Source organism: Enoplosus armatus, chromosome 23, assembly GCF_043641665.1.
Source record: "Enoplosus armatus isolate fEnoArm2 chromosome 23, fEnoArm2.hap1, whole genome shotgun sequence".
Taxonomy (NCBI): domain Eukaryota; kingdom Metazoa; phylum Chordata; class Actinopteri; order Centrarchiformes; family Enoplosidae; genus Enoplosus; species Enoplosus armatus.
Genome location: NC_092202.1, coordinates 5,641,233 through 5,658,902, shown reverse-complemented (window position 1 = coordinate 5,658,902; position 17,670 = coordinate 5,641,233). Strand labels below are relative to the sequence as shown.

Sequence of the window (17,670 nt, the reverse complement as noted above, 5' to 3'; positions counted from 1 at the left end):
GCTCTTAAGAAGAACTGGTAAAACAACAAAATGTCAATCCAAACAGGTTGTCAGTACTTTTGGTTTGAGAGCCTCCCAGTGTTATTTTATTCAGCAAACTCAATGAAAATAAAGAAATCAGAATCAGAATCAGAAACTGTTTATTGCCAAGTAACATACATTACAAGGAATTTGCTGTGGTCTGAAGGTGCTATTGTTTTGATAACAAATAAGTAGAATATAAAAGCTAAAATAAGAATAAGAATAAAAATAGAAATAAGATAAGATAAATAACAACAGTGCAGTGACCAGAATAAAGTAAAGTAAAATCAACATACACGAGTTAGAGTAGGTTATGCATTTGAGTGTGTGATTTATTTATTTATTTTTATCTCTGAGCCATCAGAGTTCATAGTTGTCATAGCAACACTCCTCCTCCTCCTCCTTTTCCAAGAGACACCCAAGAGAAGAGGGGGTGGGCAGTGGGCGACTTTGGAGGCGGGCTATAGGCTGCCAATCCAATCAGAAGTTAGAAGCAGTACTGGTATTTTTTGTGCTATTATTCTATTGGCTGATCAAAAAAAATGTTTTTCTTAACTTTTGATTGGGTGGGTAAGACTCACATTTTACCCATAACCACTGTGGCACTGAGAGCACTCCATAGATCCTCACTGTACAGCCGTAGCTGCAAAATGAGTATCCAGCTGAAAGTAACTCCACCCAAAGGAGAGGAAAGGATCGTCTCTCTGTGCAGCAATGAAGAGCAGCTGAAGAAGATGACTGTACTACAATTAGAACAGAAAATTACTAGAGAACTGAAGATAGGTATGTGGAATGACTCTTTCTTACCTCTTTTGGGAGATTGGTTTTGGTCCTATTTGCTTGTCTGTTAGCAGGACATCTAACTAGAAATTACGTTCACATTGGGCGATTCTGAAGCGCATTATTTATGTTTAATGCCAACACTGAGCCAAAAATGTTTCCCTGCACTCAAAACAGAAAACATCACCATTCATCACTGCCATTTGAAGTTCATTAATTTGTACATTTGTAAATTGAAAGTGCTTCTGGGTCAATTTCATTAAAGGTTTTAAATGAATAAGATTAGATAAGATGTCTGCATCTTACCGGTTTCTATATCGACTGACCCTCGTTTAAAAGTGATGTTTCAACATGATTTCACAGAGCCTTTTGACACTTTTTCTACCTTGTGGCTGTTATGAAATGCTTACAATATTTGCATCTGCTTTAAGATGGCGGCGTGCGGATTATCTTCGGAAACAAGCCACTGGAGGAACAGAGCACTCTGGTGTCCTACGGGATCCGGCACATGTCTACCATTCACACGGTGCTGAAACTGCCCGGAGGCATCTGATGAAGAAAACACCGCACAGGCTCTCAACAAAACTACAATGAGACCAACAACATCGGTGTTCAAAACCAGCTCACCTCAACACATAAACAAATAAAGACATGTCAGTTATCTTTCAGAGTTCACTCTCTCTCACTTTCCTCTGCTAGTAGTCTGCCTGAGCTGTTGTAAGAATCACAGAATAAAGTATGTGGTGGGAGGTTGAGGACGGTAGGTGCGTTGGGGTACCCTTTATACTTTTCATACACGTAGTTAACCTCTGTTTAGAGACACTAGGATTATTGGTTGGTGCCACCTCTGTATTCCTTTTATTTTTTGTTATATTGATTTCTATTTGTGTGGCACGACCTGTCCTGGTCCTGTCCTCCCCCACAGTTTGAGAACTTTGTCATGTTTGTAAGTTTCGTTACAGAAAATAAACTACTTTCTTTTGTACTTCTACTCTGACTCCTTCAATTTCTCTGTCTATATATATATATACACAATATAAACATTGTTTTTAATCTTTCAAAATAGTTTTAATCTCTCAAAATACACCAATAAAATATACATGGGCCAACCAACCCCGCTCACATTTGACCCAGCTTTGTTGTAACTGCCTCACATTGTCAGTTTAGTTTCCAGCTGTCCACCTTGCTGTTTTTGGTTCCTACCTGCTGTAATAATAATAATAACAATAATAATAGTAATCCTACAGGCAGAACTAAGGACTCTCCATCTAGTGTTCCGTATGTCATAATTAATCAACACCTTGAAAGCGACGCGCCAGCTAAATTTAGATATTACACTTTTTCACAGTTGCTGAGACACATTTCCTTTTCTCAAAGCCATAAGCACCAAACTACATTCACAAAACATCTGACTACCTCCGATCATACACACAGCCAGTCAGTATGTAAACACTTCTGAGCAGTCATTACACACTACATCAAAACATGGAAAACACTGTCCAGGGCATGTAGCCACAGAAAAATGTCTAGTGTGTATACTGTAATGCATTTTCAACAAAAATATATATATATATTCACATTGGACATATTGTATACTGTAAGTACTGCAAGTAATACAGTATTGAATGTCTGCAGTATTCAGCACTTGCATAAAAATACAGTACTGCAGTTGCTGCTGTACACACTCACCTCTCTATCTGAGGTATTTTAAAGTATTATTATACATCTCAAACCAGCGGTGTTGCAAGGAATTAAACCCTCTCCTCTCCACTATTTATAATTTGTCAGTGGTGAAAGTACTGCACTTAGTACAATTTCTAGGTACTACTTCCATTTCCAGCTACTTTATACTTCTACTTCACTGCATTTAAGTGATCTGATTGCTTTTCAGATACAGATTTTACATTTGATCAGTTTATAAAATGTGATGCATTGTTATTATATATATATACACTATTATATATGATAATATAACAATGAAAGGGCCATTGTGCATAATGAATACTTTTACTTTTGATACTTAAAGTCCATTTAGCTAACAAGTATTTTTATCTTGTGGTATTGCTAGGAACCTATAAGGGCTCACTGCAGCCTCAGAGCTCCGCATCACTGCTACAATAGAAATAATTGATTCAAACCAATTGTATGTATTGTATTGTTTATTTATTTTTATTGTACAGGAAAACAAACATGTTTTTGTTATATATGGGGTGGACTGAAGCAAAATGATTCTCATGAAGAACAGAATAAAGTAGAGTTTTACGTACAGACAAGATTTCAGGCTCTAACCCTTATTGAAAGTTGATGATTGGCATTATGAACAACAATCTAAATAAAATAGAAAAGAAAAGCAGATGTGTGTTTGTATTTCATGAGATCACAATGTTGACATTGTGTCTAGGCACTCAGTGTTTCTTGCTGACTGGTGCAGCCGTCGTTATCACAGCGGTCTGAACGTGGAGACTGACCTTCCCATTCCCTCAAACACTGCCAGCAGAATACATATTTCCTTTTTTTGTCAGCTGTGCACACTGTGCACTGGACGCTCAGATTGTTGGTATCACTTCTCAGCACGCGAGAAGTGCAACCAGGACACTGTTAAGTGAAATTACACAGAATGAGATGGGTTTTTTTTAATGCACCCTTGTGCACAACATTTGTTTTTAAGAACAGTTTGTGAATAGTGCAATTGAGATACTTACTAATTTGACATCCAAGCAGTCCTGGGCAGCGTTACTGAACAGTTGCTTTTCGAAGTACGCCCTCTCTTCGTTGGTTAGAAGAGCCATTTTACAAACCTCCTCATAGGGCCACTCAACATCACAGCCAGTTTTGCACACAAATTTGCACTTACCCTTAGTCATCAAAAAGAAAATCAAAGAAAACAGTGAGAAAAACGTCAATTTCAACTTGCATCCTCAGATATATCGTTTTTGTTTGTTTCTCGCTGATCACTGTCTGTCTTTTACTATCACGTTTCTATACTCTGCATTTTGTCAGTGAGTTTTAGTCACTAAAACGTCTTTGAATTTCAGCCTACCTGGTCCAGCAACCTGCGACACCAGACGGTGAGGGACATCGGAGTGACGGCATGACCACAGGACATCTTTGCTCTGAGAGACTTGTAGTCGTTTGATTCAACTATGAGACACACAGGAACAAGAAGAGATGCGGAGTTTTATAAGATATAACTCAAAACTGCATACTTAAAAGTATGTGCAAAATATCTTATTAACGCTCGTTAATGTGACATTTGGTTACTCACAGTTTAAATCATCATCTCCATCCACAAATGTGAGTGTCGTGTCTTCAGGGTCATAACACTTCACCTGTTGTGCTGTCATTGTGCTGCTGATCTTGTAAGACTTCTCTCACTCAGACGAAACACCAGGGCTATGGCGGCTTTTTATTTGCTTGAAGTCACGTGATTCACAATTACCCCACGTGACGCAAATCGTAAAAACAACAAAACATGTATTTGGTTGCATTTTACAATCTAGTACACAACATTGTGAGTGGAAGCAGAGAGGAACGAATCACAAATGACCTGATAATTAATGAATCGTTAATGAGTTCCTGATGAACAGACAGGAGATAATGATGAGTTACTGGAGAACAGACTGGAGAAACTATGTTAATGAATGATTAGGTGATGATTAGTCCCATAACTATAAGTAAAGCAGGTAATGGTTCATCAGTAATGAATGAGGGGCTACAAGTTCAGCGCTACGACTTATGAAGAAAGTGGTTGTTATTCCGATTCACGGATACTTTTCATTCATACTTGTCATTAAAAAAAAAAAAAAAGGCTATTATACTTTATAAAAAATATATTATATGTACTTTCATGGAGATCCAGAGGCAGATTTCATTATAAAAAAACAAACAAACAGACAGGTTTTTATCAGTAAAATCAAATGAATTTAATGCGGATTTATTTATCTCTTTACGCAGCAGCTCGCTGATCACAACAACACACGTAAACACGATAAATAAGAGGACCGGTTGGTCTTCAGGACCGAGCAGCTGGAGGAATCATCCCTGCTGTTACACGATGGGACCCGACACATGTCCATCATCCACACACGGAGGCATCTGATGTGGACCAGACGCAGAAGAAAAATCCCACAGATCCCCTAAACTACACCGCCACATTTAGACCAATAATATATTATGACCTCAAAAACAAAAGGTTTTTCTGGTGTGATTTGATCGGCAGGAGAAACTGCTTGTATAGATGAATGTTGTTCGACTACATTCTGTCAACAGGTAGAAAAAGAACAGGAACAAAGAAGTGATCATAATATCCTGATTGAAGTACGATAAAGTAATTGTACTGCATTCTGGTGATTAATGCGGGGTGTGGGGGGGGCCATGTAGCATGACCTCATTCTTTTACTTTTCTGAGCCAAACATACTGTGAATGTCATTTGTTAAAATAGTGAAACACCAGATCACCACGCTGACGCACTCAGCGGAGACATGTCCTAAAATGAATAATACATTTCTCAGCATTTTATGTTTGACGGGTCATCTGCAGTGTTTAAAATGTGTTTGTCACTTAAGGCTGAAAAGCTGACCGAGATCCCCTGAATCTGAACTGAAATCATGTTCACGCGTTTATAGGAGTGACTACTTAATTTATGTATTTATTACATTTTATATTTACACTGGAAATAGAAAGAATGTCCAAATCAATGACAAGCATGACTGAGTTTTCGATTTGACTACAAAGCCTGACAAATATAGATGCAGTAAATGTACATCCCTGAACTTAAACCTTTTACTCTTCATTGGAACGATTATAGATCAAATGTTTGCGCATATGTGACACCAGAGCGTGCCAAGCGAGTCATCATGATTGAATGTGTCTGTCAATATATATCACTGGCGCTTGAAACCTATCCAAGATGTATTGTCTCTGTTTTTCTCACTCGTTGCTCATCAAAACGCAAGCTGCATGTTGTTAGACTGCATTCTGTCAGCAGGTAACAAAAACAAGATCAAGGAAGTGGTTTTGATATCCAACCAGTGACTGGAAGAAAAAAAAACACATTGAATACAGGAATGAAAAAAACAAGTGCGTGAAAAGTGCGACGAAGACCGCACTTCGTCGCCACGCAACAGGGACAGTGCAGATTAACACAGTGTAACCAAAAATAAATAAATGTAAGATAAAAAAAACAAACAATAAAACATCTTATAAGCGACTGAAACAGGCATCCAATTTAGCTGAAGATGCAATAAAGTTCGAGATCGAAACATTGGTCAGACATTTTTAACGTATGTGTAACTGCAATAATAATGTCATAGTTTACTTCAGGAGGTTTTAATTATTAGAAATGTTAGTTAAATCAGTTTTCTTTAGTTGTGAAATCTAGATGTAATGCTGCTGCAGCGGCTCCGACAAACACAACTGGTCTGTCTTCATGTCGCCTGTGTGACGTGAGGAAGGCTGTCGTTAATAAGAGTGTGAGACTTTGGGAGGGAGCCACCACCTCCTCTACACCTCACTGCCTCCATTAGGTGATGGCCAGCCGACAGTAAGTATTACCAGACTTCTCTCTAATCTCGGTTTACAAATAAAGTAGGATCCTTACTCGTGCCGTTTTAAAGTTATTCCAAGCAGCGATTTGTTTTGAATCTGTGCGGATATTTGATGTGTTTTTATTAATTACTGTAATCCGTCATTCACGGAAGCGTCGCAGACACGTCTGCTTTAAAGGGGAACGAAGTACCAAAACATCTTGAACGCAACACAGCCTCCAACTTTGTGAAGTTTAATAAGTTTCGGAGAAGTGCTTAATAAATGAGTTGTCGATAAGTTATTGAAAGCATTACTCTTCCACGTTTCAGATTGTTTTATGAATGACACAGTAATGAGAATAACTTGCGAGATTTTGCTGTTGCAACAACAATATTGATTGTGTTTATTATTTATTATATATTAGTCGTCTCATGCCGCGGCTCTGGAACGAGCTGGAGACATGAAACTTGGCCCAGTAACTGGAAATGATGTGCAAATGCTTCACATGAAATATGACTGCAATCGGCCAGATGGTGGCGCTGTAATCAACGTTCATAAATGCACATTTGGAAAGGCCACTTTCTGGGACCACCAAGTTCGATGGAAAAATCTGAAAAACAGTAATTTGACATCTGCTTTTGCATTGCGGGATCGAGATACACAATTCATAAATGAGCAAGATCGGTTGAAAAACATGGCCGCCATCAACCAACAAAACCTCGCCAATAGCTGGGCTTAGCAGGAAATTGGCCATAACTCATTGACCATTTTGCCACTCATCATAAATCTTAGTAGATATCTTCAGGCCCTGTTTGGGAATGGGTCTCCCAAAGCATTTTGACCCAGACCAAATGCCAATAAAACTCAAAATAAAACTTGTACCTCAAAATCCTGTTGATGGAATTTTGGTATCAACCAAAATCTGAAGTGTCATATTGATTGGTGGATGTGGGCGTGGTCTGTTAATGTTATCTCCTTTTTTTATGCCAACATGCATACAAATTCATTACATTAGCCTGGTCATGCATTCAAACTTCAAAGACAAGGAGCTACAGCGTCTCAGGGAAAAAGAAATGTGTTGAGTTTGGGGGGAAAAAAAGGTTGGCACTAACATACACACACTGTTGGTGTGTGTCAGAAACTCAGATTATGACATAAAAACCTGAAATGTTGTCCGCCTTTATAAACTGAGATATGATAACTTTTTGTCTTTAGGGAGATTCAAGAGGAAAGATGAAGAACTCTGGAAAACGATCTCTGGAAGACGGAAGGGCAGCAGAGAGGAAGAAACAAAAAGGTAATAAAGATGCAGGTGAAGTACAAAAGAGGATTTCAGGCAACTTGGTGGATAGAAAGCAAAAATAAAAGTAAAAGATGATCCACAATGTACAGCAGAGTCCATCCTGAATAAAGTGTAAAGAAAATAGTTAGATTGATGGATATTTAATACAACGAGTGTCGATGCAAAGACACAATAAACTTACTGTACATAGCTTGTCAGGATATGTATAATTATTTCATTTACAAGCATTTTAAAATATCAATAATACTGGTGGCAGTGGTCTCCTGTTTTTTGTACATTCTGTCTAACTCTGATATCTATAAGTGAATGGAGACGGTGTCATGACACTGTGTTTGTCTTTCTTTTAAGTGACTCAGCCACAGAAACTTCATCATGGCCTGTATAATCAGGGCGCCACGTGTTACCTCAACAGTGTCCTGCAAGTTCTCTTCACGACCACAGAGATCCACGACAGGTTTGAAACAGCTGCTTTCATCTGCAAAACATTGCTTTTATAGAGTGAGACATCTGGGTGTATCCAGTAAGAGGTGCTGTTGGGTGCGGAGACAATCCATCTAAAAGGAAAAAGAAAATCAAAAGTATTCTAATCTTTGGTTTGGGAATATACTAATATGTTTTAGAAGTTTTCAGGTGAACCACGAAGCTAACATGAGCTTCTCTAATTTAAGGTGCCGCACATGAGGTTACAGGCTTTTCCAGTTCAATAACATTAACAAACATTCATGTGCTGGTAGAATCCAAAGCTTGTAACCTTATATTTAGCCCTCGTTATGGGACTGTTCTCACCTCAGACACCAAATACTGCAATCACAGAATCAAGTGGTTCATCAGTGATGATGTTAAAACATGAGGTAAACACTCTCTAATAAACGACCCTCTTCCTAAAGGTTGCATCCAAAATCACAGGTCACAAATCAAGAGCTGAGAAACATCTTTGAAAAACTGGAACAAAGAACATGTGGAACAGAAAACCTCACGAGGAGTTTGGACATTAAAAATGGTAAGTTGGCCAGTGATCAATGGAAAAACATTAAAGAGCAACAGGACGGAAAGTCACGTGGCAGCTTCTCTGAAACGCAGTGGTGAAGTTACTGCATTAAATCTGACAAATCATTCCGCAGTGAATGAACAACGGGACGCGGCTGAATGCCTGGAGTTGATTCTACGTAAGATCAGCCCACGGGCCTCTGAGGTGAGCACTTGTGAAATCTATACTACAGCTTACTGGTCAACAAATCAGAAAGCTGCGTGCTATAAGTGAAATTTCTATCTCAAGGTTTTCCTAGGAGAGCTGAGATACACAACAAAGTGCTCCAAAGGCCACAGCATCAATGAAGAGACAAATCCATTCTGGACTCTTCCACTGTCACTGAAAGACGCCCATGATACAACCCTCTGTGTGGTAAACAGCCATTATTAGTGTTATTTCATGTTTTGTTAAATTTCCCTATTTATTTTCTCACTTTCAAAAGGGTTTATTTACATAATGCTTGTATATTGTTTGTTTTTTGCGTGCCCAAATGCTGTTCTTATTAATGACTTATAACTGATATATAAAGCATTAGTATTAGCAGTAAAAGGCATTAATTACAGCTTATAAACCCTTGTGCCTGGTGCCTTATTGGCACCAATTAATTGGTATGATAAATAGGAAGTTGGATTCATAAAAGTATAGACTACCTGTCAGAGTAGTTGCATTGCAAGTCTCAGTCAAATAATATCAACACAGTAATTCATCTAGTGATCATACATATAAATTCCACAAGAGTAAAGCAGTTAGTCCATCAGTAACTTTCAACAAATAATATAATATTATAAAAAATAACATAATATAAATGAACATATCACAAGTCAACAATCACAAAATAGATAATTAAAGGAGCTTCTACAGATAATGTTCAGCTTTTGGGGAGCAGATGAAAGATGGTTGTCAATATTTGCCTGGTCACAGATCAACAATGTCAATTATACTTTAACAGAAATTATCACACCATTTGTGTTTTTACAGCAAAGAGGCCTTGAAAGTATTTTCCAGACAAAGTCATTCAGAGGAGACAACATGGTGTATTGCAACGAATGTAAAAAGAAAACAGAGGCGACCAGCGTGAGTTTTCAAACACCAAATGACCAAATGTTGTAGTGGAATCTAATGAACTCTTTGTATACATTTGTATTGTTTGTTTACAACACTGTTAATCAAAACCTGTAGTGTTGAATGATGTTTCTTGTGTTATTCAGGGATGTGAGATGGTGAAATCTCCTCAGATTTTGACTCTGCTCCTCAAGAGATTTGACTTTGACTACGACACCATGTCACATGTCAAGTCAAACTGCTACGTGGACGTGCCACATGCGTTACAAATAAAGGCAAGGAAACTTATTTTTTTTTATACGTGATTCATATCTGAATGATGGTCCTTTCATTTTAAAATAATTTCTGTGTTCTTGCCTGTAGAACAAGACGTACAAACTGTACGGGATGGTGAATCACATGGGCAGTCTAAGAGGTGGACATTACACAGCCACCGTCCTGTCCAATGAGGACCAAACCTGGTATGAGTTTGACGACGCTCACGTCAAAAAGGTGAGAATTCATTTAACACATCTGCGTATTCAAAACCTTCAAAAATGCAAATATTAAATCGACATTTGTTGAATGTTCTTGTTTTTGCTGAATGGTGCAGGTTAAAGAACAGCCATTTGCAAAAAGCGGGACTTACAAGTACGTTCCATTAATTCCACTTTATCAAGTCTGACAAAACAATCTTACCACACGGTCCGTTTAGTAGCTGTGCCGGAGCTTTCGATCTTATCACACAATCTTTATCGGCTGGCAGAGTTTGCCCAGATTTCATGGAATAGTGGAAGTTCAATTTTCCCTTTTTTTTTGAGCACTTTAAGGACATCTCTTCAAGTTGCTGAGAAGATCATGTGATCGAGTGTTAAATGGACCTTGTAGTGAGATTGTTTTGTCAACTACTGTTTCCAAGGTCTGAATGATATCTTATTTTCTATCTGGAAATGTTTACTGTATGTTCTCAACTTTTTGCTGTTCCATGAATAATTCAAATGTATTTTTCAACAGTTCCAGCACTGCATATCTGCTCGTGTACAGAGGTAAGATCACCAGACTACATCCAGAAATCATTGTGATATTAACAGATAATAAATCAATACATAACTTCCCCTCTCTGCTCTAAAGCCTCAGGGAGTCTGAGAGACAAGGTGAAAGAACGACAGGGTGAAATCCATCATCTGGAGGAACAGAGGCAATACAGACTGGAACATAAAAGAACATTCAAAGAAAGGGACGCAGATTATAAAGAAATCAGACAAAATCAAGAGAGTCGAGGACAGACGAGAAAAGAGAGGAAGAAAGAGGCACTCAGCCATCAGGTTCGGGGAGAGGAGCGTGATGAAATACGTGAAATGAATGTTTCAACCTTGAACAGGAACGTAATAGAAGAAGAAGCTCTCCTCCATCAAAACCAAAACACGAGCTACTCCAGTAAACACCTGGACAGCCGCACAACGCCAGAGGAGAGGACACAAAGGAGCAAAAAAGAGGAAGGTGATGAAAAAGGGTACAAACCTCTTTTGATCCCTTTTTTTTTTTTTTTTTTTAACGCATTTAAGTTCAAGTGTTTGTCTGAGAAAAAAATCATTTCTGTCTTATTTTCCCAACAGATGGGAATTGTCCACAACTCTGCAAGAGTTCAACTAACATCAGGAAGAATCCTCTTTTGATTGCCCTCATCGTTCTTGGTTGTGCGTTAATTGTGATACTTCCTGTTGTACTAACAACTCTGAAAAAACCCTGATCGAGAGAGAAGATGGGTTCAGACATGTCAAACAGTAAGGTGATCATGAACAATAATAGCTGTTTATGTTATTAATCGTTTGCTTCTTAATTTGTGTATGCCGTTTATTGAACCATGTGAATGATTAAGAGACACAATCAAGTTTTGCCATGTTTTCTCATTATGCTATTTCAGTATCACGTAGTATCATTATGTTTGGCCAGCTGAGTAAGGCCCACAGCAAATAATGTTCATATTCAATAAAAAATTAATAAATGAATATTAAAATGATAATTTATCCTGAGGAAAAAACAAGCCGTCAAAACCACAGTTTCTTGGAGTCTGTCAGCACTGAAGGTTTATACTCTAAAGGCAGTGTTTGCTACACATCAGTGTGATCCTCTGGGGCAGTGTGGATCCTGACCCTGCAGGGGCAACATTTCCGGTAAGACACCAGGACTGCAGCCAGGAGACACCCAGCAGCGATGCCGAGCGCTGTGACTACAGTGAGGTCTGGAAGAGGTCTGAGGCCGGACCAGGTCCCGTTCTGGGCTGAAGCTAAAGTCTCATGGGGATCACTGACCAAAAAGCAATGAAGTAAAGTTAGTATGAGTTCCAGGTTACTATAAAGCAAGAGGGTGCTTGTTTGAAGTCATACTCACCTTGTGATAGAAGCAGGAAATGTACTGACGTCGTCTGAGGGAGGAGTAATGTCAGCATAGACACATAACCTCCGGTCAGGACAGGAAACTGAACCCTGGTATCCTTTTACCTAACAGCAAAGACAGAATAGATCATATGATTACATTTCAAATGATGACTGGGGATCTGTTTGGTGCTGTACGCAGCACTTTAAAACACCTAAACTAATTCTGAATAGTGGAGTAAACGTATATTTCTTTGCACCACTCTGCTTACAGTTATGTGTCAAATATATTTTCATTGAGCAGCCTCCTAAATGTTGCACATGTAACAACAAAACGCAGACACCTTGGCCCTGATTATATATTACATATTTAAATCTCAGACGCACCTCTCAACAACTCCACTGATGTATACTGTAGTATGTTATGTCATGTTACCTGCATGGTGCCCCCTGCTGGACAGTCCACCCACTCCGAGCTAGACACCTGGACTTGGTACCGGTTTGGTCCAGTACACCTGTGTCTGTAACAACGTCCCTCCACAGACCTGCTGGACAAAAGAGACTGACTCTGGTCCTAAAAGAGAGACGGGTGGAGAAAGAAGAAATTCATGTTTAACAAAGGAAACAGTTGGTGACAAGCATTCACACACACACACACACACACACACACACACACACCTGTCTGGTCAGGCTGGAGAAGAAGCAACGGCTGTCAAAGCCAAAGATCTCACCGCTCCAATCCTCTTCTCCAATCCGTCTGCCATTTTCCTCTTTCCAACATTCACTCTGAAGGACAAGAGGAGGAAAACATGTGGTGCTGCAGTGGCAATAAAATGCCACAGACTGCAACTGAAGGCACAAGAAATAGAAATGACCCCATATTTCTACTTCACAGAATTGGAAAATCCAGATGTGAAGAATGTGTCTTTTTGGACATTTTGAGATAAAAAAAAAAAAAAAAAAAAAAAAACACCCCTGGCGATGCAAAATGAGTTAAAAATATTTCCTTTATTCTACAATCTGAGGGATATTGTTTTGGTGAAGATTATTTTTTAAGAAAATGACGAGAGGAAATCAAACTTACTCCATTCCTGAGGGGTTTATACACTCTGCATCCCTCCAGGTATTCATCAGTCTGGCACTCCCCCTTGTGGAGGTGAAGATAATGACACCCAAATCCACTGAGAAGAAGGAATAATGCAGACATTAGTGCTGGAAATTTAGCAGGAAAAGAAAAAAAATGACCCACATTCCACAAATGTATAATATAATTATAAATCTACCTGCCAGTGCAGAAAAAGGATGAGGACTTGTCCCGACAGGTTGACAGGGAACCGAACACGGCTCCTTCACCTATAAAAAACACACACACATTTATCATTCAGTTTTACAACTGCAGCATTTGTGTGTCTACTTTCTACTTTCATCTTCCCTCACCATCTCCCCAGACTAGACTGTGTGCCCGGCTCAGGTCGACAGTGTACCAGCCTGTATCCTGTAATGCAGCCAAGGTGGCCGGGTCGATCCGGACTGTGGACGAGTCCCCCAGCACCGCCGCCATGATGGAGCCCTGCAGGACCCGGGACTCCCAGTGCGAGGACACTCTGCCTGGAGGTACATCCTGAAGAAAGAAAGTGTAAAATGTGAGGAGAGCATGTGATATATCTGGAAATGGGTTCAGTTGGAGCTGCTCGGTACCAGGTTCTCCAGCGGACCCCCTAGCTCAGGGTCAGCGGATCCCAGGTGCTTCTGCAGGGCTGAGATAACGGAAGGGGTGTAAATCCTCATCTGTCCAGATCCATCAGAGTGAGTCACTTTGCCTCGAGGAGAACAGTCAGCAGCCACTGCAGCACAACTCAAAGAAAAACACATTAGAGGAACCGTTTTCAAGTCAAGACATTATATAGAATGTATTATATAGTTTGTTTTTCCATTTCCAATATGTCTCATCTGTCTTTCATTTATTAATCTGTAATTTCTCATGTAAAGCACATTGTAACTGTGTTTCAAATAGTTTATTAGGCTATTATTATTATTGTTATTCAACCACTTTTAACTCATTTATATGGCTCGTTTTGTGTAGCTTAAATTAGGTTTTTATGGTGTTGCTTGTTTTCTATCTGCAACTTTTATGTCTCCCTTGCTTTTGTTTCCTCCTCAAGGACTTCCACTCTTGCAAATAAAGACTCTTGATGATCAAAGTAAAAAAGTAAAATTAAAATAAAATAGTGCGATTAAAGGATGAATGTTGGGTAAGTGCAAGAAATCGTTTCTTGTTTTTAATATTTGACTGTCAATTCACACCATTTTACATTTGGCTAAATTACGCTAAACAACAAAACAAATGAGGAAATTACGCACTATTATATAATGATGTTTTACCACATATTTATTATTAGTATTTAAGTGACATAAAATATCAAAATATCTTTAGAAACCTTGAGAAGTGGACGAACAGTCTCTCCAGGTGTGGAAGAGATCTTTAGAGAAACCAAGTGCATGAAACAGCTCATGGATCACAGTCTGGAAAACAGACGAGCAACACGTCAACACACAATTAGAAACTGTCTGAAGTATTATTATTATTAATATTATTAATTGTACCTGTATAGCAGCCTGGTGGCTGTATGTGGCTCCTGTCAGTCTGTCCCTGCAGATGACCACCACCCCGGCCACGGGTCTTCCACGGGTGTCCGTCTGGCAGTGGACAGCGTAGGCCAACACATGAGGCTGAGGGGGGGAACAGAGGAGGAGGAGGGTCGTGTGAGGACAGCTGCAAATACTTTTCATCCCAGTGCAACAGAAGAAACTTTGATCCTAAAATAATGAAGGTGGACGTATTAATCTAGCATATTTTATTTTATTTTATTATAAAAAATATGTATCACTGAATGAAAGTTTCAACATTCGCTGTTGTAATAATCTGATGTCGGGAAATGTTTTCCAAAGTACAGACAATGTTTTAATGCAGCCATATCTTTGTTTTTTTCTTTAATTTGCTTACAAAAACAGCAGCAACAGACAAACACACACAGTGCTCCAGGAGAAACTGAAACTCAAAGAAAGTAAAAGGGAGAAAAGTCATAATGCTGTTATAAATACTGTTTGACAGGTGATCTCTGGGATTTGAGGGCAAACAAAATCAAAGCAGTGAGAGCAGTAGTGTTAGTAGTAGTAGAGACAGTAGTGGTTTATTATTCTAAAAGGTCATAACACAGTAAAGCCAGTTATCTTATGACTTTAGCCTTTTGTTTGTTTGTTTCTGCTATATTAATTTCCACCTTTAACTAGTTACTTTAAAACACTCCTCAGATATGTTTTAATATGAAAGATCTCAGTGGGTCTTTACCTCGGCTCTACACTTGTCAGTGGCCTGCACGTGGAGGTACAGCAGGAAGTCGGTGTCGGGGAGTCCAGCACCTTCAGGGCGGAGCTCAGTCCTGCGGGGCAAATCAGCCTCCATGTAAACATCACATCCAGCCAGATGATCGTCTGGGATCTGTTGATAACACGAATGGCAAACAACGCTTCAACATATTTCATTGAGCAATTCATTCGTAACAAAATCCTTCAGACTGATGCTTACTGTCACATCCAGACAGGTCTCAGATCTGTAGTTGTTGTTGGCTCGACCGCACCTGAAGGAAGAAAACATCCTAAACATTTCAGTTCCTTTGGATAAACTGGACTAACGGGAAAATGTATATACAGTCATGAAACTAAAAACACACAAGAGATCATTTTAAAGATAAACCAGATGCACATCTGGTTAAAGAGTGTGTTTGAACCACACACACACACACACACACTATACACACCTGTTGTAGTTAGCAGTACTTGAATTCCTCCAGAGAAACTTGCAGTATTTGTTGACGTCTCTGCTGAGCAGCAACGGACCCAGTACTCTGTTCACTATTGAAAGGTCATCAGTTCATGATAGCACATGTAAGTCTGTGTGTGTGTGTGTGTGTGTGTGTGTGTGTGTGTGTGTGTGTGTGTGTGTTGGGGGAGTCTGTTTTTCACCTGACAGTAAAGAAGACACCATCCTCACTGCTTCCTCCACTGCTGCCGCCAGCCTCTCTTTCTCAGTCTCTGATAGGTTGTTGCTCTCCCTTGGAATCCAGGTCCGGATCCTGATTGGCTGTGGAGAGGTAGGAGTGGGCGGGGCTTTCACTGACATGCCACGCAGAGGTGACGCCATCAGTCCTAAATGGTTGGTCTGCTGCCCGGCCTGGGCTCCGAGTCTGAGCTCGTTGGGTGGGCTGTCTGCAGCTCGGACCACCCTGGTCTGGGCCTGAACCTCATCAAAGATGCACTTCTGCAGGGCTCCGGAGAGCTCCACCACCATTACAGCCAGCATCCCCACCCAGAGTCTCTGGGATGGAGGTAAAACCATAATTACAGCTGGAACCTATTTCAGGGTCACAGCGAGAATGATGATCAGTTGTTGGACATTTTGTCTGAGGAGCTTTTCTGAGCTGCAGGATACGTTCATTCAAAGAGACGCACGGCTGTGGTGGATCAAACTAACCCGTGTGACAGTGACACTTAAACTAATGTCCAATGTTGATGGGGTGCTGCAGACAAATGACACATTAAAAGGTTCTCTTTTTATTGATTATTCCACGATTAAAGTCTCCTTTATCCTTTGTGCTCCTTCATACATGTATTTTATTTTGTAAAGTAGCCTATTTGGATTGATAATAGTAAATGTTGAGGACACTGAGGTCACTTCCTCTGTACTTTTGTCTGAATTATATTCTACAAGTAAAAAACAAATGCTTAATATATCTAGATGTTGCTTTTTTTATGCCAACACATAAATAAATAAATAAAGTATTTAGTGTTTCCCCACCAGGTAGTTTGGAGAAAGCTTCACAGCAGTATTTAGACCTTCATGTTGGCAAATAAAACTTAATGTAAAAATATAACAGAACAGTTAATGGAATAAAATTAAATATGAGCATCAGGAGGAACCTGGACTCATGACCTCAGTATAATGTCCTGGCAACAGCTATAGATGACTTTTCCCAACTCAACACTAAATGCAGATCATTTAAAAAAAAATGTTTTTATTCGCCCCACCACATAAATGGAAAGAGTTCAAGTTACTATGCTAAAGCTACGCGACATCAGGCTGTTTAGCTTACTCATTTTACAGCATATTGTACATCACATTTGCAATGTTAAGCATTAGTCAAAATGGTACACAGTACGCAAGTCAAACGTCGAATTATAGGTCACTTTAAAAAGGTGGATCTAATGTGCTGGACTCACACAAAGCAGAAAATATGAAAATATATCAAAAACGCAGTCAGAATAGCTCTGCTGTAAGGACTGTGGCCAATGGCTGTTAAATGCAGAGCAGATTTCAGCTTCAACAATCCACTTTCTTGCAGCATTAATCAATAATCAGTTAAATCAAATGTATTCATTATAATTACCTGGTGGGCAAATGCAACCTCAGTCCTTCCATGTAGTCTCAATCCTCAACGCAGCTTCATTTGTTCTGTTTTCACCTTTTTATCCAGCGCACCAGAGTGAGGACCTGAACTTCCAGAACAACCACAGAGGGGCTCTCGCAGGAGTCTGT

General features: G+C 39.5%; 2 protein-coding genes and 1 long non-coding RNA gene across 3 annotated transcripts; 2 read left to right on the top strand and 1 right to left on the bottom strand.

Moving 5' to 3' along the window:
- The first annotated feature begins 622 nt into the window (after positions 1 to 622).
- On the top strand, positions 623 to 1,792 carry LOC139306053 (uncharacterized). The gene is made up of 2 exons (XR_011599388.1): positions 623 to 804; positions 1,233 to 1,792. It is a non-coding gene; the product is annotated as an uncharacterized lncRNA (long non-coding RNA).
- Positions 1,793 to 6,305: 4,513 nt separating this feature from the next.
- On the top strand, positions 6,306 to 11,737 carry LOC139305867 (ubiquitin carboxyl-terminal hydrolase 47-like). The gene is made up of 13 exons (XM_070929821.1): positions 6,306 to 6,344; positions 7,544 to 7,625; positions 7,980 to 8,085; positions 8,519 to 8,631; positions 8,753 to 8,823; positions 8,908 to 9,033; positions 9,640 to 9,735; positions 9,870 to 9,998; positions 10,087 to 10,215; positions 10,316 to 10,353; positions 10,717 to 10,748; positions 10,834 to 11,215; positions 11,319 to 11,737. The coding sequence occupies exons 2-13, from the start codon at positions 7,562 to 7,564 to the stop codon at positions 11,353 to 11,355; spliced, it is 1,323 nt and encodes a 440-aa protein (XP_070785922.1). The 5' UTR covers positions 6,306 to 6,344; positions 7,544 to 7,561; the 3' UTR covers positions 11,356 to 11,737.
- LOC139305866 (ciliated left-right organizer metallopeptidase) lies at positions 11,558 to 16,473 on the bottom strand. Its single transcript, XM_070929820.1, is given in 15 exon segments — positions 11,558 to 12,009; positions 12,094 to 12,203; positions 12,514 to 12,645; positions 12,756 to 12,863; positions 13,162 to 13,258; positions 13,361 to 13,430; positions 13,515 to 13,720; positions 13,722 to 13,756; positions 13,758 to 13,921; positions 14,516 to 14,600; positions 14,682 to 14,807; positions 15,427 to 15,576; positions 15,664 to 15,715; positions 15,896 to 15,989; positions 16,101 to 16,473. Coding segments are annotated over 15 exon segments (1,998 nt in total). The 3' UTR covers positions 11,558 to 11,813.
- Positions 16,474 to 17,670: the final 1,197 nt, after the last annotated feature.

Bases quoted from the DNA above. Each gene is read 5' to 3' on its own strand.
- LOC139305867 (XM_070929821.1), top strand. From the start codon at position 7,562: ATGAAGAACTCTGGAAAACGATCTCTGGAAGACGGAAGGGCAGCAGAG. The intron at 8,086-8,518 runs GTTTGAAACAGC...CTCTTCCTAAAG, and splicing joins ACCACAGAGATCCACGACAG to GTTGCATCCAAAATCACAGG. The intron at 10,354-10,716 runs GTACGTTCCATT...ATTTTTCAACAG, and splicing joins GCAAAAAGCGGGACTTACAA to TTCCAGCACTGCATATCTGC.